Source organism: Gadus morhua, chromosome 9, assembly GCF_902167405.1.
Source record: "Gadus morhua chromosome 9, gadMor3.0, whole genome shotgun sequence".
Lineage (NCBI taxonomy): Eukaryota > Metazoa > Chordata > Actinopteri > Gadiformes > Gadidae > Gadus > Gadus morhua.
The window spans coordinates 25,550,356-25,574,317 of record NC_044056.1 but is presented as its reverse complement, the minus strand read 5'-3'; the positions used below and the strand labels follow the sequence as shown (position 1 = coordinate 25,574,317).

The 23,962-nt window shown below is 43.8% G+C and overlaps 1 protein-coding gene across 3 annotated transcripts in view; it reads right to left on the bottom strand.

The window, feature by feature from the left end:
- The window catches only part of LOC115550626 (DENN domain-containing protein 5B), a 45,942-nt gene that overhangs the window by 6,980 nt on the left and 15,000 nt on the right, over nucleotides 1–23,962 (bottom strand). Inside the window, exons 6-20 of one of the 3 annotated variants that reach the window (XR_003977926.1) lie at nucleotides 23,576–23,792; nucleotides 20,009–20,156; nucleotides 14,322–14,412; nucleotides 13,767–13,886; nucleotides 9,237–9,386; nucleotides 8,693–8,771; nucleotides 8,359–8,437; nucleotides 7,819–7,947; nucleotides 6,054–6,175; nucleotides 4,822–4,967; nucleotides 3,981–4,099; nucleotides 2,122–2,309; nucleotides 1,743–1,825; nucleotides 559–685; nucleotides 291–367 (exon numbers count right to left, since the gene is read on the bottom strand). Coding sequence is in view for 2 of the 3 variants with exons in the window: in XM_030365836.1 (XP_030221696.1) it covers nucleotides 559–685; nucleotides 1,743–1,825; nucleotides 2,122–2,309; nucleotides 3,981–4,099; nucleotides 4,822–4,967; nucleotides 6,054–6,175; nucleotides 7,819–7,947; nucleotides 8,359–8,437; nucleotides 8,693–8,771; nucleotides 9,237–9,386; nucleotides 13,767–13,886; nucleotides 14,322–14,412; nucleotides 20,009–20,156; nucleotides 23,576–23,792 (1,798 nt within the window). In the remaining variant the exon portion in view is untranslated. The remainder of the gene's footprint in view (nucleotides 1–290; nucleotides 368–558; nucleotides 686–1,742; nucleotides 1,826–2,121; nucleotides 2,310–3,980; nucleotides 4,100–4,821; nucleotides 4,968–6,053; nucleotides 6,176–7,818; nucleotides 7,948–8,358; nucleotides 8,438–8,692; nucleotides 8,772–9,236; nucleotides 9,387–13,766; nucleotides 13,887–14,321; nucleotides 14,413–20,008; nucleotides 20,157–23,575; nucleotides 23,793–23,962) is intronic. The other 2 variants (XM_030365836.1, XM_030365837.1) reach the window with 2 other exon arrangements.

Here is a 23,962-nt window from a genome sequence, read left to right as displayed (position 1 = left end):
ATATCCCCTGAGTCATAGCAGAGTTAGACATTGGAATGGTCACACCTTTGCTCGGCGAACATTGGATTGGCTGGACCTCTTTGAACGCTAATTGGGAAACCTGCTCTAGTGTTATACAATTATTACAATTATGCACTTGTTTTTTTATGATTAGTAATGATCACTTAGAATTTGACAGGAAACATGAGGTTCCCATTGTTGTTAACATGGGATTAGTATGACTTCACCTGTTCCAGGTCCTTGCTATTGTTATAGCTAGTTTAAAAAAGTATCAATTAAAATCCACCAACCAATGGCATCCCAGACACACTGTGGGAGTCCAGAGCAGCTTGGACCTTTGGTGTCATTTATAGTGTTGTATCGATATCTATGTAAATACAAAAAATGATTTTTATTTGAGTTACTTCAGTATTTATTATTTTGTGACTTGATCCATAATTTTCCATACTATATTATATCTTTTGTGTTGTTTTCTTTACTGAATTAAAATAACCTCAAATTGTCCGTAATTCTGTAAACCCATGCAAGAATAAATAAGAAACACATTCACACCCTTACCCACAAAGTCCCAAACGAACACATTCCTCTGGAAGAGGCGGTTGGAGCGGAGGCCATGGAGGAAGAACTTGTGCAACGCCTGCACCAGCCCCCCCTCCCCACACAGCAGCACCGTCAGGTTCTCCCTCTGGAAGAAGAACACACACTCTAGGGGACACATGCAGATGGCGGCGCAACAGGTTTTGATTCATTCAAAGGGTGTTTGATTGATGGCTTGTTTTGATGGCTGCACACCAGTGGTGCATTGAGAAATCCATATGCACAGGTTAGACTAGCCATCGCCACACACACAGTCAGGGCCAGAGTCCAGCCTCAAATACCCTGTGTCCGTGTTCTAACATCCCAGTGTGAGCAACGCACTGGCCAGTGTATCAATGTCCCACAATGGCCAGTGTATCAATGACACGCACTGGCCAGTGTATCAATGTCACGCACTGGCCAGTGCATCAATGTCACGCACTGGCCAGTGTATCAATGTCACGCACTGGCCAGTGTATCAATGTCAAGCAATAGCCAGTGCATCAATGTCACGCAATGGCCTTTTTGTGTCAGTTGCTACATAAATAAAGTTCTGCCAACCTTCAACACTACCACCAAAAATAAATGAATTAATGTTCAGCAATCGGTGTGATTTAATGTATAGTAACGTTTAATTTAATTACAAATTAACAGAATTTCTCTCTTAAGATAAGTCTAGTTTCATTCTTTCAATTGTTCTTTTCAAACTGCTTGTACATTAATCAGTAATGTAGGATTATGAACTGGTCTGCAGAAGGTCTGCCTGGGGGCTACTAAAGCCCACACTACAAGGAGAACATCAGGAGGAACGGCTTCAGCCCAAACCAGGGTCCAGCCGATCCACGGGGACACAGGAGGTCCAAGGCCCTCCGCTCCTCAAGCATCAGGAACTCATTCTTCCCTCACTACACTCTTCTTCTTATGTAGTATAACTGAGGTCCACATCTGCATTGCCACTGATCAAATAAAGGTTCAGATGGTGTTAAAGGGATCTGATTGACTGAGGGTTTTATTCCCATTGGAGGCCCCAATGGCCGGAGGAATGCAACATTCTCCCTCGGTCCTAAAAGGCGCTTCGGATAAAAGTTTCCACAGTAGGTCCTAACATATATCATACTTTACATGCTGACGTCTTAAGTGGACTCTGAATGTTCCTGCTTTAATACCTCCTGCTCCGGCTTGTGGAAGTGCTTCACCAGGTTGTTGGCCGCCTCTCTCATCTCCTCCTGGACCTCAGTGGACAGGATCTCTGTTCACCAATGGGAAGAGGGATGGAACAAAGGAGACACAGAGGGGAGTTAGATGGTATAAGTAGCGTCACATATCACGACAGTAAGATAACAAGAACTGGCTAAGATGCGCCACTTTCTGCAGAGGACCTGTAGGCATCCTGGAGTCAGAAGGATACCTGCTTATTGTTGAAACTCCTCTTTACAATTCATTGTAAGTCGCTGTGGGTTAAAGCTGCTGCTACAGAGCTAACAGCTAGCGGAGGTACTGCTAGCCAGTGTTCTCCAACGCGTGCTCTGCTCTCAGGGTACGTACTGCTGCGTCCTCCGAGGGATCCTAAGACCGCCTGCACAGCCTGAGGCGGAGAACCCAATTCAGCTGGAGTTGTCCCGGACAATTTCCCAGAATCCTCCTCTGCTCCCGGGGACACCAGCTGACCAATCAGAACCCTCTCCAAGCTTCCGTCCCCCACGCCCTTGCCCAGCCATCGGCCACAGGGGAACCTGGAGCGAAAATAAATACATTGATTTATCGTCTACCACTAAGCATTTAGCCTATAGTTTGTTGAGACCCGTGATACATTTTTGACATTGTCAACGTCGAGTTGTAAAACAGACATGATTTTGGTTTTAGGGTTAGGCCCCGGCCGCTCTATCCAATACAGCCCACAAAGGAACACATCCACAGAGGAAAATAGTGTCCGCGCTTTAGGCAGTGTAATAATTCCTAATTCTGAGTGTAGCGCAACAGTTCAATGAATTGAGAGGGTAAGTGCAGGAGAGGGTAGAGGTGTAGGACAGGGTAGGTGTAGGAGAGGGTAAGAGTAGTAGAGGGTAAGTGCAGGAGAGGGTAGGTGTAGGAGAGGGTAAGTGTAGGAGAGGGTAAGTGTAGGAGAGGGTAAGTGTAGGAGAGGGTAAGTGTAGGAGAGGGTGATCCAGCCGAAAGCAGCGTAAGCCTCAAGTCACTGGGATGCTCCAAGCTCACTGACCCTATTGTTCTGAGAGCCCTGTAATAACGTGGAGCTGTGCTGAACACGCCTGCACAGCAGGAGGGGGAGATGAACATATCGTGGATTCATATCTCGGAATAGACAATGTCAACAGGTCACCCGGGGTCTGAACAAACCAGCAAAATTATTTCAGAACATTTCCCAAGATCAAAAGATCAAAGCCAAGGGCAGGAGGAGCAGAAGGCTCTGAAATAGAATGGCAGAAATATCTTTAACAGATATAATATGAACGGTATTAAGAAAACAATGATCTTTTATTTGACATTGTCCGCTTGAAGCTTTAATTGCCAAGAAACACGCTGTACTGTAGAATTGATGAATGACTTCAAATGGAGAAACGACCAGAAGTAAAGTGAGTATCAGATCAGTGGGGATGAGGAGGAGTGGAGGAGGAACAAGATAATAAAGTGACAAATACTAGAACTTTGTGTGTGAATGCACCATTATCTTATTTCCCACAGATCAACAAGCTAAAATGAATATGGGCTTTATAAAAACACAGTTTGTACCGGAAAATTAGCCCATCAGGAAGCTTTATGTAGAATCAGTCAATGTTTGGTAACAACATTTGAACCAGATTCTAACAAAACTACATAACCTCCTTAAAAGACACAAGTTGAAGTATGCCTCTGTTTCTAGACCACTAGCACATAAAAAATGTTTAGGTTTACATAAAACATGTGCCCTAAATTACACAACTATTAGTTGGGCATCAATAGGCATTTTTACACTGCCAAGCTGGTTCGGTTTAATTGCATTTACATCAAAATGAAACCCCCAATATGTGTTGGGTCCGAGAGGGTAAATTGGGGTGTGAAATCCAGCCGGTTTATTACCTCGGCCAGTGTAAATGCGCGGACCATGCTGGGAAAAAGCTGGGCATAAGACGGGCCTATTTGTAAAACGTTTGATGATGAGGAGTTAAGAAGTAGGCCTACGGATTATGGAACTGTATGGACATCAAACATAAAAGGATGGGAAGCCCTGTAGTCCACCCAGTGGTCCGCCGTCCCAACTCCCCTCTGACTAACCCTTTACAGCTTGAACCGTTCCAACACGCGCACACACGCTCCCAACACAGCTCCCAACCGAGCCTGAATACCCAGGATGTGCTGCCTGATCAGCTAAACGGCCAGGGAAACAACATGAGCAGAGGACTACTTACTTGTAAGTGTGTCCAGTGACCTCGTTGTAGACGACCACACACTCGATGAAGCACTTGGCCAGCAGGCCGCCGCTGTCCTGCCCCAGCTGCAGGGTGCTGAGGCGGCCCAGATTCTGACACTGAGAGAGAGGCTGCTTTAGACCACTTTACTACTGCTACTACTGTCATTATCAGGTCATACCTGAAGCCTGGAGCTGAGCACCTTGATGGAACCACTTCATTAATATAGCATGAACATATTTATATTGATTCATTTGACACAAAATATCAAAAATAGGGATGTCCCGATACCACTGTTTCACTTCTGATACCGATACCGCAGCTTTGGCTAGCTGTCGATACCGATATCAGTCCGATACTTTGTTTTACTCCTGAACGAATAATAATAATAAAAAAATACATGGAAGCACTTTGCTCATGACTGCCAATAATCCAAAATACATTAAAACATCTCACTAAAGAAAAGTTGAATGGCTTAAATCAAATGAAAAGGTTTGAACAGAGTTCAAATGTAAGTAAACAAGGTAAACCTCACTGGGCTGCGCGGATCGGATCATATTTATTTCTCCCCTCCGATAACCGATCCAACGTAATGGGCCAATATCGGACCGATGCCGTGGATCGGATCGGGACATCCCTAATCAAAAATAAAGAAAGCCATAAGCAAAAAAATCATAGATAAATCCTAAAACAACCAGATCATAATAATGAATGTTTTGGGAAGTGAAAGTCTGAATTAATTATCAGCGTTAAAAGAGACCATCTGCATTGTTTACCAAGAAAGGCCCATGAGCATCGGGATGACGTGAGAGCCTCTGCATTGGAATGCTGATGTACTGACCTGGAAGAAGATCTCCTGGGTGTTTTTGGGGATCTGTCGGACCCCCGAGTTCCCGAGCTCTCCGGACACACACACCCAGGGGTTGACTGTTGTCATGGCGATGCTGAGCTTCTTCATGGGGATGATGACAACGCGATACGGAATACCTTGAAGAGAAGAAAATAGTCCAGCACTTAATGTCTGATAACATCTGATCATGTATACATATTTCTATAAATATGTTAGGGCTGTCAAACGATTACCTTTTTTAATTGCATAATATTGGTGAGTTAACTCACGATTAATCATATTTTTTAAATTATATTTTAAATCCACTCCAATTGTAGTTAAATTACATTATCAAATGGAATTACACATTACCGAATATGTTGAATATTAAACACCCCAGATTTGGGAATTGCAAACAGTTTCTTAGTATAATTGTAAACCAACAGTTACTACTAGTTAAATTCAAATAAGTAGCACCACAGATTTGGGAATCGTAAACAGGATGTCACTTACTCCAATTGTAATGAGGAAGTGAATTACGTGTTATTTTATGTAAAGTAAGTTGAACTAAAATCAAAAATGAATTCTGATGTGAATGTTGACATGCTGTTAGCAAAACCTTTCAAATCAGTAAAAAGAAGAAAAATATATATTTTTAAATAAGATTGCGTTAACAAACAATGCGTGTTTTAATCACGGTAATTTTAACAGCCCTAAAATAAATATAACGCCAGGAGATCACACACATAGCTAAAATAAACTCTGTAACCTGCTGTATGGGAAAGTACTCTTTCCTATACTTGGCAGCTGTCTTGTGGAAAAGCTCACCTTCCAACCTTAAATTGTTGAGCTCCTCCAACTTTAATTTGAAATCTTCAATAAGCAAACTTAGCAAACTCATAAACAAAATCAAAAGATCCTTGAAGTACTAGGTATATGGTACTTTCTGTTTTTGTGCTTGTCTATCCTTGATTTATTTATTTATTTCCCCTTTGTCCTCAATGTTTTATGTCCATGTGTTGCTTCTCCCCTTCCATCTTAAGAACCACAATGGAAACAAGCCTTTGGGCTTTATTTTGTTTTTATCCTTTTCAACGCATTTTTTTTATATCGGCCCACAGCAACAATATATATATTTTATCCAAACTAAACAAAACTAATAATATAGGCTGTTCTGTTCTGTTATTTTAGGGCTACTGACTGATGATGAGGCTCTAAGGAGACTAAAGAGCAGGGCTACTGACTGATGGCAGTGAAGACGCGCGTGAAGCAGAGGTAGTCCACCGCGTTCAGAGACAGGAGGTGGAACAGGAACTGCTCTCGCTCCTCCCCACACAGCAGGAAGGCATGGGGCCTGTACAGCTGCCTGCAGCAGAGAACAACCAGGAGGAGAACATATGAATAGTAGTACTGATGGCTGGTTTAGGCTGCCTCAACTGGCAGGTTACAGCAGCCATCCCCACCCACACTGATGACATCTCCTTCATGGCAGCATGGGGCAGCCTCATGTTCCAGGTCCTACAGGTCTGCCATCACCCCCCCCCCCCCCCCGGTCCTGGACGGGAGGAGTCCTAAAGGCCACTAGGTAGAGAGAAGCAGCCCTACAGGGGGCGCTGTAACACTAGTGGAATAACACCGTTAATTCTATTTATATTGCACTTCTAAAGTAAGAAGGTCTAGGAGATAGTTACTGATATTAAAGCGGCGGAATATTCAAAGTAAGAACGGGGTCAATGCAGAGCAGGAGCAAGGAGGTAAAAAAGTAATGACCTAAAATAAATAAGTAAGGGCCGTTCCCCATTTCTTTTAACCAACTTTCCTGTTCATCAAACATTGATATATATATATACAACATCAGTGGCGGCTGGTGATCAAAAATGTTGGTGGGGCACAGTAATAGACAGGGGGTCTGAGGCCCCCCCCCCCTACTAGTATTCTGGTGCAGTTTGGGGATGGCCACTTTTACCTACTATTCATTCAGATTCATAGCCTACATCCTGACTTGCAGGGCCTGGACAAGCTTACACTGCATATACAGACCTACTTCATGGCCATTCCACCAGCCATTGCTATTTGACCCATTGTTGTTTGTTATTCTGATATTGAGACAAATCATGATCACTGTCCTATAGCGTCCTTTTTTGTGAGCCTCAATGTCTACTTCAAATGCAGTTAGAAATATGGGACAGTTGCTTCATTTTGTTTATATGCTGCAGGCTGAAAGACTGAATTAATATGTAACTTACTTGCTCCTTTTACGCATAACATTGATTGGGGAGTCCAATTCCTCCACTAAAAAGGTTGGAAAGTGCTTACAACTCTCTGCTAGTTAGCGATCTATCTCTTCTCTACATGTTGTTGTGTTGCGTGAATGCTGCTGAGGGAGGTAGCCTATTTGATTGATTCGCTGAATTGTCCAATCATGTGGTGATAACAAAAAAGAAAAGCGATACCATTGGCCTGGGGCGCACACTGATGCGACCCGAGGACGAATTTTCTTGCGCCCATAAAAAGCTGTCTCTGCTTGATAGACAGCAAAAAGTTAGCGAGCTTACATTGACTTCAACGTGGCCGGCGCCCCTGACTTGGAGGAGGGCTTTATTTTGAATGACCAATGACTAGCCTAGACCAAATCATTGACGTTCAGACGCATTTAAATGGTTGCTGGCAGTGACAAGTATATCACACAATTAAACGAGGATAAACGCTATGTATTTTTGTTGATTTATTTCGTAATCATAATAGTTTATTAATAGTTGGCAGATATATTCCAGTGAATATTTCATGGAGGGGCGGCGCCCTAGCGCCCTCTATTGACCCACCGCCACTGATATACATATAAATAGATGTCTATTATGCAACATTTGTCTTGGTTCCACTCTTACAGCTCTATGCCCGGTGGTGGGGGGCTTCTACTGGATCTGTTTCTGCGTATTGTCATGTCGTTGTCATAGTGATACATGGTGTTTGAGATAGGGGTTAAGGGTTCAGAGGTTGGACGGCTCTTGCCTGAGCAGCTCCTGGTCGGAGAGCAGCTCCTTGAGATGTTTGGAGAGGAGCTTCTTCTCCAGCGCCAGGTGGATCCAGGCCCGGACCAGAGCCACCTCAGACAGACCTTCACTCATCCTCTGGACAAACCTGGAGGGGCAGGAGGCCGTCAGCAGCACCATGGGAGGTGCAGGGCATCAATCTGGCCCTAGAACACGGTTATACTCTCAAGAACACACAGGTGTTTAAAATGTGCTGAGAACATTTTGAGTTGACTGCGCCTGTCTCACTTTTAGACAATTTCGATTTTAGACTGCTGCCGGCTCAGTTCTGACCAATCACACTCTCTCCTGTAATTGGTTCAGGAATCTATGTTGCCAGTTCCACCTGCTGGGATGCAACACTGGATTCCACAGATACTCTGGGAATACCTCAAGGTCGAAATAAACCAACCGTGAACTGCAGAGCAGGCTGCTGTGGTTCCTAGCAGGAAGGGTCAGATCCCCCCCCTTCACTCACGGTGTCTCTAACGCCTCCACGTATGGGCCTGAGGAACCATACCTCATGTCCTGCAGCAGAGTCCCCTTCAGAGGGGCCAGCGAGTCCTCCTCAGACCTTCTAGGATCCTGCCCAGAGACCCCTAGACCACAACCACAACCACAACCAGACCTTACACAACAACATAACCTGTAGAAAAGTCCCCCTCTCCTTTGTAGCTCCTCTTATTAAAGACTTGAGTTATGAAATATACTGTGTCAAAGTGTCAAGAGTGACAGTACTAATATCAAAGCTGACATCTTATTTGGAGCAATCTCACCCACAAACATCCACACACATGCATATCCCCAGGATATTCAACACACTAGTACGGTGATCACATGACCTCCACACACACCTGAAGGCCGGGCCGGCGAGTCGCTCTTCCCCCGGACTGCCTGGTAGTGGAGCAGGTGGGACCACAGCGTGGAAGGGCCCTGAGAGGCGAGCAGAGGTCAGCCCTCACACTGTAAAGGCCTCTTCACGTTTACATTTTGTTCTTCACAGGTAGCCAAAGATTACAGTGCAGAAGCATCTGTGTTGGTAGACAAACTGCATTGTTGTGTTGTTATGGAAATCCTTTTGAATAAGGGACTATTCAGAGCTCAACAAAATACTTTGGAAAGTAATTGAAAGTGTATTTCCCTCACACTAAGCGGCGATAGGCTATTGTAGCTCGCCAAGTCATTGGTAGCGGTTAACGGAAAGCAGACACTAACCCAGAGACGGCCGCTTCTTTACGCACAGCGCTGGATTTAGAATTAAACTACACAATTAATAAAGAGAAACTTTGAGGCCCAGAGGATTCAGCAGTGCACCTCCTGAACTAGAGGAGAGTAGTGAGAGAGAGAGAGAGAGAGAGAGAGAGAGAGAGAGAGAGAGAGAGAGAGAGAGACCGAGACCTGTTTGAGTGTCAGTCCGTGGCCCCAGGTCCTCTCCAGCAGGTCACACAGACCCTGGATCAGCGTCCCCTCCTGCAGGCCGGAGAGGTCCCCCGGGCCCCCCGCCTCCAGGCTCTCCTTCCCTATCCTCTCCACCAGCAGGCGCTTGGTCTACACACACACACACACACACACACACACACACACACACACACACACACACACACACACACATAAGAGAGTGTATTTTTTTGCTTTATTTCACATATAACAAACACTGGGACAAATGTAGTTGATTTCTGTATATTTAACGGATGTTCAGCTAACTGTGGTCAATAATAATAATAATAAAAAAACATTTTCTAAATGCGCATTAAACTGTCAACTCATGTATTGTAATTGATTGTATGACGTGTACTTTTAGGGTTATGAAAGGACCTATCTTTCAGCGAACAAAAGAAAACAGGCTGATTATCATTTAGGGGGCCACTCAATGACATGCAGAAGCATCACTTAAGTGGTATGAGAAATACAGACTTTCTACTCCTCAATCACATATAAGGTAACTTACATTTCCTATGGAGAAAAGGGAGGGGTGTGAGGGCAAGATTGCGGGTTGTACATTGGCTACTTGACCTGAGAGTTTAAGATGAATTCTTTTTTTTTTTTTAACCAGAAGAATACCTTGATACCATATATACGGAATATGGAGTCGCGATGACTGTTATTTCCGGTCTTAACTGTATATAAGAACTTAACGATAAAATCACGCTATCTTTTACTGCTGGAAACGCCAGAAGCGGTCCAGTCTTGACTTAAATTAGTTTGAGTGAGTTCTAATCAGCTACAATTCTTTGGCTGAAGAACACATCATTGAGATTGAACATATCTTCAAGTCACCTGGCCAAGACAGGCAGCAGTAGCCTACTGTCACACATAGCCTACACACAAAACACTAGAAAATAAATAAATAAAACAACTAAAGAGTAAACTTATCGCAAGACATTTCAGGAGGCTCGAGGAGGAGAGTAATATTAAGTTTGAGCAACAAGCTCAAAATGTAAAGACATTTCCTGAAATGTAAAGACACTTCGGGAGGCTCAAGGAGGAGAGTGAAGGGGAGGGGCTGAAGGGGAGGGGCTGAGGGGGAGGGGCTGGAGGGGAGGGGTTGAAGGGGAGGGGCTGAAGGGGAGGGGCTGAAGGGGAGGGGCTGGAGGGGAGGGGCTGAGGGGGAGGGGCTGGAGGGGAGGGGCTGGAGGGGAGGGGTCCAACAGTCTGGAATAACACAGGTTCCTCCTCCTGAAAGAGCACTTCTGTAAAGCAGAGACGTGATCGGTAACGGGCATGGAGTCATACATAAGACTCACTCTGAACATCATGGAGTCATACATAAGACTCACTCTGAACATCATGGAGTCATACATAAGACTCACTCTGAACATCATGGAGTCATACATAAGACTCACTCTGAACATCATGGAGTCATACATAAGACTCAGTCTGAACATCATGGAGTCATACATAAGACTCACTCTGAACATCATGGAGTCATACATAAGACTCACTCTGAACATCATGGAGTCATACATAAGACTCACTCTGAACATCATGGAGTCATACATAAGACTCAGTCTGAACATCATGGAGTCATACATAAGACTCACTCTGAACATCATGGAGTCATACATAAGACTCACTCTGAACATCATGGAGTCATACATAAGACTCACTCTGAACATCATGGAGTCATACATAAGACTCAGTCTACACATCATGGAGTCATACATAAGACTCAGTCTGAACATCATGGAGTCATACATAAGACTCAGTCTGAACTTCATGGAGTCATACATAAGACTCAGTCTGAACATCATGGAGTCATACATAAGACTCAGTCTGAACATCATGGAGTCATACATAAGACTCACTCTGAACTCCATGGAGTCATACATAAGACTCAGTCTGAACATCATGGAGTCATACATAAGACTCACTCTGAACATCATGGAGTCATACATAAGACTCAGTCTGAACATCATGGAGTCATACATAAGACTCACTCTGAACATCATGGAGTCATACATAAGACTCACTCTGAACATCATGGAGTCATACATAAGACTCAGTCTGAACATCATGGAGTCATACATAAGACTCAGTCTGAACATCATGGAGTCATACATAAGACTCAGTCTGAACATCATGGAGTCATACATAAGACTCACTCTGAACATCATGGAGTCATACATAAGACTCAGTCTGAACATCATGGAGTCATACATAAGACTCACTCTGAACATCATGGAGTCATACATAAGACTCACTCTGAACATCATGGAGTCATACATAAGACTCACTCTGAACATCATGGAGTCATACATAAGACTCAGTCTGAACATCATGGAGTCATACATAAGACTCAGTCTGAACTTCATGGAGTCATACATAAGACTCAGTCTGAACATCATGGAGTCATACATAAGACTCAGTCTGAACTTCATGGAGTCATACATAAGACTCACTCTGAACTTCATGGAGTCATACATAAGACTCACTCTGAACATCATGGAGTCATACATAAGACTCACTCTGAACATCATGGAGTCATACATAAGACTCACTCTGAACATCATGGAGTCATACATAAGACTCAGTCTGAACATCATGGAGTCATACATAAGACTCACTCTGAACATCATGGAGTCATACATAAGACTCACTCTGAACATCATGGAGTCATACATAAGACTCAGTCTGAACATCATGGAGTCATACATAAGACTCAGTCTGAACATCATGGAGTCATACATAAGACTCACTCTGAACATCATGGAGTCATACATAAGACTCACTCTGAACTTCATGGAGTCATACATAAGACTCAGTCTGAACATCATGGAGTCATACATAAGACTCAGTCTGAACATCATGGAGTCATACATAAGACTCAGTCTGAACATCATGGAGTCATACATAAGACTCAGTCTGAACATCATGGAGTCATACATAAGACTCAGTCTGAACATCATGGAGTCATACATAAGACTCAGTCTGAACATCATGGAGTCATGCATAAGACTCAGTCTGAACATCATGGAGTCATACATAAGACTCAGTCTGAACATCATGGAGTCAAACATAAGACTCACTCTGAACATCATGGAGTCATACATAAGACTCAGTCTGAACATCATGGAGTCATACATAAGAATCGGAGCAGCGGGGGCGGTATTGCGTTCGCTTTACCGCACCGTTGTTACGAAAAGAGAGCTGAGCCGCAAGGCAAAGCTCTCGATCTACCGGTCGATCTTCGTTCCTATCCTCACCTATGGTCATGAGGGCTGGGTGATGACCGAAAGGACGAGATCGCGGGTACAAGCGGCCGAGATGAGTTTTCTCAGAAGGGTGGCTGGCGTCTCCCTTAGGGATAGGGTGAGAAGCTCAGCCATCCGTGAGGAACTCGGATTAGAGCCGCTGCTCCTTTACTTAGAAAGGAGTCAGCTGAGGTGGTTCGGGCATCTGGTAACGATGCCCACTGGGCGCCTTCCTTGGGAGGTGTTTGAGGCACGTCCAGTGGGGAGGAGACCTCGGGGAAGACCCAGGACTAGGTGGAGAGATTATATCTCAACACTGGCCTGGGAACGCCTCGGGATCCCCCCGTCAGAGCTGGTCAATGTGGCCCGGGAAAGGGAAGTCTGGGGCCCCCTGCTTGAGCTGCTCCCCCCGCGACCCGACCCCGGATAAGCGGATGAAGATGAGATGATGATGAGAGTGTTTAGTTTGCGTGTGTTTAAACAGAGCACACACGCACGCCCGCATTCATTCATTCTTTTTAACACTCACTCGCGGTAAAACAATGTTTTTCACGATCCAATAGGCCTACCCATCAATCCTAAAAGTTATGGGCATGTAGGCCTACACGATGTCTGTGTCAAGAAAATATGTGTTTGCTGTACGGTGTTTGCAGATGCATTGATTTAAAAGTACAACTTATTACCGCTGCATCAGCTGTACTTTCCCAAATAATTTACCAAGAATGTGCGGCTAGGTAGATGAGAGAAACAAAGTGTATGCGCGAGGTGCACAAGCAATCCATGCATCGCATGCGCATGTATACATGCGCCCTTAAAATAGCATCTGAACAACGCGCCACTGACTTTAAACCAGGTATTTCCTGGTCAGTAGCGCAATGATATTCAGAGACGGCAAAATTCCGTTTGCGCCAGAACACGCCTCCTCCTTCCCCCGAACCGCGCCTTGGGGCGCATGATCAATCCCTAATTTACCGGCGAGTGGCGCTGGTGGGAAAAGAACGCTCTGCGCCAGTTGTAAACTAGCAACGACACATGCGCCAGTGACTAAGTCACTTGCGCCGGATGCAAGATAGGGCCCTCAGTCTGAACATCATCAGGTGATGGGACCCTGATACATGAACTGACCTTCAGGGACCCTGATACATGAACCGACCTTCAGGGACCCTGATACATGAACTGACCTTCAGGGACCCTGATACATGAACTGACCTACAGGGACTCTGATACATGAACTGACCTTCAGGCGACACTCGTTCAGAAGCCCGTAGACAAACTCCCTGTGGGTTTGAGTGACAGCTGAAGGGGAGGGGTCCAACAGTCTGGAATAACACAGGTTCCTCCTCCTGAACGAGCACTTCTGTAAAGCAGAGACGTGATCGGTAACGGGCATGGAGTCATACATAAGACTCACTCTGAACATCATGGAGTCATACATAAGACTCACTCTGAACATCATGGAGTCATACATAAGACCCACTCTGAACATCGTGGAGTTATACATAAGACTCACTCTGAACATCATGGAGTAATACATAAGACTCACTCTGAACATCGTGGAGTCATACATAAGACTCAGTCTGAACATCGTGGAGTTATACATAAGACTCACTCTTAACGTCATGGAGTCATACATAAGACTGACTCTGAACTTCATGGAGTCATACATAAGACTCAGTCTGAACTTCATGGAGTCATACACAAGACTCACATTCTTAAATGTTATAGGTCTAAACCCCCAATAAACCTTATCCACATGCAATGTGAGTGTGTGCATGTGTGTGTGTGATATTACGTGATTCTGGTCATTGTCGGTTCCTGAGGGTTCCCTGTTTGTGGTTCTCTTGGGTTCGGTCCATCGTGACCCCGTGACCCGACCCGACCTCCTGTAGATCCAGGACAACAGCCAATCAGATTCATTTACTCATTCATTCATCTGTTCGTCCATTTCCTTTTTTACAAGATTTTGTTCCATTATTTAAACTACAGTTTCCGCGTGCGTGTTGCGCACGCTCAACCTCTAGTTCTAATTAAACCCATAGTTATAATGTGGAAACCCCAGTCGATAATGTAACACATTTCTGAGTGCATAATATAATAACATTTTGCCTATAATGTTACAACGTATAACATTTTGGTTCACCTATTACGTAATGAAGCAATCATAATAATTTTCTCCTTACGTTATGATGCAAGCATAATAATTTTCTCATATAAGCCGTTGTCCTCCGCATTTTGCCGCAATTGTATATCAGGAGATTCAACCCTGAGGGTGATTCACACCTGATGGTGATTCATGCTTTATATGCGGACATCGATGTCGTTTAGACATCAGTAGACTCCGTTACTGGAGAAAGAGAGCGTATTTTTTTAGCTTAATTTCACATATAACAAACACTGGGACAAATGTAGTTGATTTCTGTATTTAAAGGATGTTCAGCTATCTGTTGTCAATAATAATAATAAAATATAACCGCAAGCGGTGATTAACGGGGTCCGAGCAAAATGAAAAGTCAAGAACACACTAATGGAAGATATATAAAGATGTCATATAATTATGAAGGAAAGATGTTGATGTTCCCCTTAATGCCATACTGTGCCTTGGCTTTCAGGTGACTGGGCTGCAGAGCAATGGCCGAATATCATGTTCAGCATAGTAATGCGTGATATAAACGATATACGATATAAACGATAAAAATTGGCCTACGATGGAGGTTTTAATTCTATCGCTCTATCGCGATAATGCATGTTGATGACGCAAAATACAAAGTTTCATTTTTGGTTTGGTGGGGTTCCATTTTACATTGCAATTTTCGCAACAGTCCCAGAATTTGTCAACAAACTCACATGTGTGCAAAGAACGTTAAATCATTGGACAAAAGTGTCTGAGGCGGGGGAAAGCGTTAAAGGTAAAACAAAAGGGGAAGTAAGAGCCAGTGAAATTAAACAATCATGGGTAGGCCGGTCCAACTCCGGCGGACCTGTCCAACTCCTTCTCTCTCATCCTGACTCAGAATGTGTTAAATGCATCGTTCAATCATTGGACAAGACGGTCGGGGGCCGGGTAACGCATAAAAAAAAAAAGTAAACAAACTATGGAGATTATAGAGATTCAGCATGCTGCCCACTTTGTGCTTATACTGATTGGTTTCATAGTAACAAACATTTGCAGTACTTTTGGGGCATCAGAGGCGTTTGGCACAACGTCGATTTTATGATGTTATGCTATCCGCGGACCGCTCGAACGCCTTCTCACCCATCCTTGTATTCAATGCACCGGAATTTTTATAAGTGTTTTCCAACATACTTTATATGTTGGCGTCTGCCCAAATATCCAAAACATATTTAGTCTCCTCTTTGCTCCATGTTGAGCCACGACTCATTTTTAACGGGTCTGATAACGTGATGTCGGTCTGATAACGTGACGTTGATCTTTGAATTAACCGCGCTATTCAAACAATATAAATGAATAAACAAGCAGCAATGGGAGTCTGTTGCGTCCAATAAGGCATATTATTTCAACTGGGTCGAACCGAGCGCTGTCGCAATCACATCTCAAGTGAACCGCACCAGGGTTCGATGGGAAGCGAACCGAGACCACCTCTCCAGCTGGGTCTCGGACCGGCTGTTTGGTCCGCCCCAGAGTTCGATGGTTTGTATTCACACCAGCCCAAAAGGTATAGGCTTGTAATCGTTCTGCAGCAGATCATGTCCCTTGTTGGGTTGCTTAGCCATTATTTATTGAGACTGTTGACTGACTGTTTGTTTGTGTTGTTAGTGGTTCGGGGGGCAGCCTTTATGCGCATGCTCGACTCTTCTTCTTATTTAATTTTCCTCTTGTTTTCTGTAGCAGAAGTAGCGCCCCTTATGGGCCTGGTGTGTGTACTACAGCGTTTCTACAGATCTACAAGGTTTCGCTTGACTCCGTCTTTACGGAGATACTCCGAAACCGGATAGATCGAAACCGGAACGGTTTCGCCCGTTTCGGCTTTGTGTGGACGGGGCCTAAGTGTCGTGCCTTTTAGAATGGTTTGCACTAAAGAAAAGAAACCCAATACTTGACGCTTTTTCTTTGTTAAAGTCTCTGCAGCTAATGTACTTGAATCGTATTTATCTGCAACATTATGTTGAATGATTACAGTGTTGCACAATAAATGTTCTCAAAATGACATACTATGTTTCTCTTTTTTTTTAAAATACATTTAGCAGTTTGGCTTTCCTTAGGGTCTATGTCACCTGTTCTGAAATGGTTATTTTATGATTTTTATATCATGATATATATCAACCCGGTCTCACGAAAAGTCGTGACACTGTCACGTTATTCAATTGAAACGTGATCAGGATCACGTATTTTCAAAATTTTCGTGTTTTAAAGCACAAATTTCCGGCCGTGGTGCAAACAATATTATTCAAGAGTTATAATCAAGCCCAACACATCAATATTAGTGACAACCCATTAAATACGATATGATTTCTAGATGTCAGGGCAACGTCCGCTCGCGACACTAGACTTGCGAGGCGTCGACGCGGACTTTCATTCACATAACCAAAAACAAGACAGTAGATGGCTAGATAAAATAAACATCAAGACATACAGCGCACCTGCATTTAATATATCCGTGAATTGTCACAATTTCTCAGAATCAAAGGTGAAAGTAGAAACGGGTGGCCTAAAGCTGTCATATTGTTCACAGACAAGTTTAAGTAGAAATGGGTGGCCAAAAGCTGTCATATTGTTAGTTATCATTGACTTGAAATACATGGGTTTGAAATTTGTGCTGTAAAACACGAAAATTTTGAAAATACGTGATCCTGATCACGTCTCAATAGATTAAATAACGTGACAGTGTCACGACTTTTCGTGAGACCGGGTTGTATATATCGTTATCACAAGAGGCTGCAATGTATATCGCAATATGGATTTTAGGCCATATCACCCATCCCTTGTTCAGCATTGTCTAATCAGGATTCAAATTCTAAAACAAGGATCACCAGTACAAGGCTATTATTATTATCCCATTGAGCCACTCACAAACCTGAATGTAGCCTCATTCACATGGTGGAAATGTCTATTGATAAGAACACAACATCCAGAAAACTACAAGCAAACATTTCTCAAATGAATTAAGGGCTTTAAAAGCAAATACCTGAGAAATCTTTGAAATTCTGGGGAAATTAAACATTTGTTGTCAAGAACACTAACGGAAGAAATGTTAATATGACAGAGTTCATTATGGAGGAAAAATGGTTAGCTAAGAAGTTCCCCTTAATGTTGATTGCCTAATTATTTTCAGGTGCTGTTCAATATTGTGTTTCTTAAATGAGTGGCAATGACAGAATGTCATGTTCAGCTTGTTCATAATGCTCTAAACGGGATTCGAACACTCAACCTAAGGATCACCAGTACATTATCCCATTGAGCCCCTGACATTCCTGAACTGCATAAAGTCTCATTCATGTTGTGAAAATGTCTATTGATAAGCACATAACATCAAGAAAACTCCAAGCACACTTTTCACAAGAGAATTAAGGGCTTTCTTAAGAGGGTATAGATAAAAATGTGCACTGTTAATGGTATCCACCTAATTATAGCCGTATGGTAGTTATATAATAACAAAATGGTCATATAGACAAAATTGGTTGAGACTGTGGATGTTTGGCTTTTCTATGAAATTGTGGGTTTTATAGATGCATCTGATTCTAGAGATTAATATTATGAAAGAATTTCGAGTATAGGTCAATCTGGTGAGGAGAAATAAGCCTTATTAATGTTTTCTATACAATAGCGCCACCTTTGGGTGCAGTACCAGTACCAAAAATTCACGAGTTTTCGACTTATGGAATAGGCTGCAGTATGACTTTTACAGAATTTGTGTATGCGGTGTGTGTGTGTTTGCATACGGTGTGTGCGTGCGTGCATGTGTGCTGTGTAATTTCTTAAATATTTTCTTTGGACTAGCCTACTTCAGGCCATACTTTAGATGTGGTAGTGTGTATGTGGCTTTATCTAGTTGGAATCTTTGTAATATATGTCAATAGTTTAGCCTAACCCAGCCATTTAACGGGGAAAGCCAGCTCAACTAGGTGCCGGTCTAAGCCTGGATTAATGGGGGGGTTGGCATCAGGAAGTAAACCGTAGTAATGACAATAGTCTATGTGTTTCTTTAAGTCAGAAAGAATACTGATGATGAGTTTAATTTAGGCCTTCAGTGTTGCACTCCACTCTTCTGACTGGCATAGGCCGCAGACGGGCAGTGTGTTTGCGTGTGCGCGTGTGTGGGTATGTGTATGCGTGCAGTGTTGGGAAGTAACGGAATACATGTACCGGTGATACGTATTCAGAATACAAATTATAAGTAACTGTATTCCGTTACAGTTACAATTTAAATTGTGGTATTCAGAATACAATTACATTGTTGAATTCAATGGATTACATGACGATACTTCTGTTTCAGCAGTTTATTCGTGCTTTCACACCAACAGCATTTAGTGCGCACTAAACGAGGTTGGTCCCTTGGTTCGGTACGTTTGCGTTGGTGTGAATGCAACCATGAGACCTTCCTGAAGAGATGGTTTCGGTTAGCTTCCAAACAAACCCTGGTACGGTTCGCTTGAGATGTGAAAGCGAACGCAGCTCGGTCCGATCCAGTTCTAAAAAGCATATGCCTCTTTGGACGTAACAGGCATCCGCTCAGCTGCACACATTATGGGAATTATTGTTTGATTAGCGGTAACTCCAAGACTAGCAGCACCGTGTCGGACCGTCAGGTGAAAATGAGTCGTGGCTCAACATGTCAAGAGGAGTCGGAATGTCTATTGGATATTTGGACAGACACCCACATAAAACGTATGCTGGAAAACATTCTCTCTCTCTCTCTCTCTCTCTCTCTCTCTCTCTCTCTCTCTCTCTCTCTCTCTCTCTCTCTCTCTCTCTCTCTCTCTCTCTCTCTCTCTCTCTCTCTCTCTCTCTCTCTCTCTCTCTCTCTCAGCAAATATCTTCTGCATGAACATACCCTTATAGTCTTTGTTCCTCTACAGCCAATTATGTAATATAGTGCACTTTCAGGGAGACTGAACAGAAGAACACACCAGAATAGGCCTGTTTAGTAAGCAGGATTTGATGCAGTATTCCTACACTTATAAAACAGAATTCAATGTGGAAGCAATCCAAGTATTCAGAATAAAATACTCAGATTGAGTGATGTAACGGAATACGTTACATATTACATTTTCGGGCATGTATTCTGTATTCTTCATTTCTGCCCCAGAGCCCTTCGTAAAGTTGTTCCGCCACTGCATACATACATACATACATACATACATACATACATACATACATACATACATACATACATACATACATACATAGACACATATCATATACATATATAAATATATGCACATACATACATACATACATACATGTGGCTGCTTACCTGTTGGGGTTGGGGTCAATTACTTGTTTGGGACGTGGCTGCTTACTTGTTGGGGGCGTGGCGGCTGAGCACGTCGGCCTGCAGGGTGGGGAAGAAGCCTGGCTGGTGCAGGCCCTGTCCGATCCTCATGTCCAGCAGGTGGGGGTGGATGGCCGTGTGGTCCGTCTTTAGGAGCCGCTGCTCCCCCGTCTGGACTGGAAACACAGAACCAGAACCATCAGGTGACCAGGTCAACACAGAACCAGAACCATCAGGTGACCAGGTCAACACAGAACCAGAACCATCAGGTGACCAGGTCAACACAGAACCAGAACCATCAGGTGACCAGGTCAACAGAGAACCAGAACCATCACCAGGTCAACACAGAACCAGAACCATCAAGTGACCAGGTCAGGTTATGGGATCTTTGGAAGAGGAGGAAGTTTCAGTGTTCCCTGACACTGCTCCTCTTTTTATGTCCCTCAAGCATGTCTGTCAGCGGCGCTGGAATGAATGTCAAATTGTTGGTGCAAATCCAACTGATCAGGGGTCCCATTTATAAAACTGTGCATGGGATCGTTACTAAAAGTGTACGTACGCCCAAAAGCCAAGTTTTGCGTGCGCCAAAGAATATTCCAATTTATAAAACCCTGCGTACGCACACCGTACGCAATCTTTGCTTTATAAATCACAGAGTACCTACAAGTGCGCGCAGCTGAATCAGCTACACGTTCCGCCCTGTACACCCCCATTTTTAACCATAAATGGTCAATGCAAATGACCTCATGAATGCGATCTGCATATAAAACAGACTCAGATGCAAGTATTAGGCCTATGTCTTGTTGGAAACAATGGCAGAAGTACTGAGAAAAGCAAAAAAGCGAAACTTCACAGAGGTTGAAGTGGAGACACTTCAAGGCCCGAAAAGTAGTTTTGTTCGGCGGTCACGGGATTGGGATCGCCAACAACAAAAAGCAGAGTGAGTGGCAACTTGTTGCTGCAGCAGTGAACTCTGTCAGTAGCACGGAGCGCACAGTCCCAGAATTAAAAAAGAAGTGGTCTGACATAAAGGTAGGTATGTAGCCTACCAATAAGTCGTTATGGTCCCTAAAGACCCTCTCCCTCTCCCTCCGCTAGAAGTGCCATATGGTGCAGCATTACCACGGCGCTCATCTCTGCATTTATAGGGTTACGCTAATAAGACTGACGAGAACACCTTGGATAATCAGTTTGTAATCACCCACGTAAAATGTTCTTGAACATAACCCCTTTTGAATGCCTGATTTGTCATGAAAAGCATCAAGAGTAACGGACAACGATTGTGATGAGGAGTGTGGCTTGGTTTTCCACACTTATTTAATTGACATTTGATTATGTGTTTACAGTGTCACATAAAAATATTATGTTATTGACACATGTTGGACAGATGCTTTATTCCATGTAGTTGCGCCGTCAGTGGACAGTATGAAGTGACGGGATTAAATAGAGAGAGAAGGAGATGTTTCTGGAGTTATAACTGAGAAATAACGCAGTTGACTTAAATTATTCTGATTACATAGATTTAACTCATGATAGGGGTTGAAATTAAATTTATGAAGGGCGATGATAAAACATAATCGTTCTTCTCACTCTACAATTCTTCTGTCTGACTTCAGTTCACCACCACACCATCTGTGTCGCCAATTCTCCTTTTCCTCCAAACCATGCGTATGCATGAGTCAGAGTTTGCTTAGGGCTGCGCACATTCTCCCGTCAAGTTAGTTTTTTATAGATCACAACCTTGGCGTGGAAAGTCACGTACGCCAATTTCAGCCCCGTTTTGTGCGTACGCAACGGTTTTAAATGAGACCCAAGGTGATTTCTCCCTAAAGTTCTAATTTTTACGGTGCATCTAAATGCCCTTTTTCCGAGTTTTGAGACCAAAACAGATCAGCAGATTTCTTTGCACACAACATTCCGCTTTTTAATATCCTCGACGCTCAACCCAAACACAAAATCCAAAATATAAATCATACACGTTTTAAGAACAAATTAAGATGAAGTTATAGCAACATTGCACAAGGATTTTCAAGGTTAATGTGGTGCTGGGTCAGAGAGCTTGCGTAGTCTCTATTTTTTCTGGTTTGTAGCCTACCCTGCTGTCTCAGGGTAGCATCCGATTGGCAAGGTGGACGTGACTGCATGACCAATAGGCAAGAGCAGACGTAATTTAAAGTTACAACGCTGTGAATAGGCCATGACGTGGAAAAATATAATGAATTGCTTTTTTTGTTTGCCCTCACAAACAGGCAACTAGGGTGTGGCTTGGCCGTCAAATGTCTGATCCCAGTGGGGTATACTACGAATCTCGAAGTATACCCTTTGCGCTCAAAGCCTGGGTTTGCTATGACACGAAAGTCGCTCTCTTATAGCATCTCTGTATCACCATGGTGACTTATGCTGCCAACCAAACCTGGTCGGGAGGAGGTTATCAGCTAAGAATTTCGGGTTAGATCGCAGCTTCCTAGCCCCTCCTTTGACATTGTCGCCACCATTTGTGGCTTTTTCCGTGGACCTCGGAGCCCGTATCGTACAGGGATCTCTCCGGAGACAGAGGGTCTTTCGGGACAGATCTTGCCTGAGAACATTCTTTATGAGAGATTCAGGTTCTCATCAGAGGGTATTCACTATTTGATCGTCCTTGATGGACCTTATGTAGGCAATGCTACATAAAGAAGTCGTGGACTTACTATTGCGGAAAAAATACAGTGTGCCGTGCTTTTCGCAAGGTTGTAGCTGCGCTCAATAAAATAAATTATGCGTTTGTGTTGTTTCCTAGCTCTTTGCCCACTCAAACTGTCAAGGAAGGATTTTATACACTTTCAGGAAAAGAAAACCTCTGCCTCCGTGAGAGATTGGTCAGTCTTGAATTTCTGCATGCGGGGTTCGTCTCCCAAATGATGTGCATTTATGTGTACTTATTCACTAAAGGTAAATTAAGTATATTTTGTGCTTATTTCGATCTTGAACCCATGTTTTCAAGGCCGTGCTGGCACCACATCTAGATGGGGGTAAAAAGAATGGACAGGATGGACAGGCGAGATTTGAACCCCGGTCGCTGGCACTCAGGGTTATATAGACGGGTGGCCCGACATCATCCCCGGTCACGTTTGACTCTGTTGCTATTAAATACTCAACCTGCGCATGCGCGATGGATAACATCCAGTGTTAGTCACTGCCTCTGGCGGTCATCCAGAATTCTTAGAACCAGTTACATACGTAACTCTCGTTTTTATGTTGACTGCATACATAAGGAACTTATGAATTATAAAAAACGCTAATTAAATCGCAATCTCAGTATTGGTCCAAATAATCGCAATTCGATTATTTCCTCAAATCGTTCAGCCCTAAGGGACACCTCCACCCCCTTGGGATGGGAAGCTCCAGCCTGATCTCCTGAGGCAGCTCCAACCCCCTGAGGAGGGGAGCTACACCCTGTTCTACACCCTGCCTCCTGAGAGGCGCTACACCCTCTTCTCCTGAGGTACTGAGGTTAGGGTTCACACCATGGGTAAATTCTGAGACGCAGCCGTTTGCCTGCGTCTGATCTTGTAGGAGAGGAAAAGGCCACGCCCTCTCTGATGGGGAAACTCACCTGGCTCAAAGAGCGCCGGCCCCTTCTGACAGCCGGGCGGCCCCTGGGGTACCCCCCGCCCCCGCTCCAGGCGCTGGTCAAACAGACGCTGTAGCGGCTCACTGTCCACCCAGCGCGAGATCAACTTCCTGTCCACGAACGCTAAAAACATGGACGTCTCCAGGAAGCGGGACAGGAAGTGAAGGTGACTCACAGGCTGGATGGACAGGAAGGAACCCTGGGAGAAAAACAAGAGCGGTTACCCTCTCATGGGCCAGCAGTCCTTTCCTAACCCCGTCTTATTAGCCCTATTGTATCACAACATTGGAGCACAATCATGTCCTACAATATAAATTCCCTAATAGCAATTTCATCATATTTTAAGATTTTAAGATTTTAAGATAATCC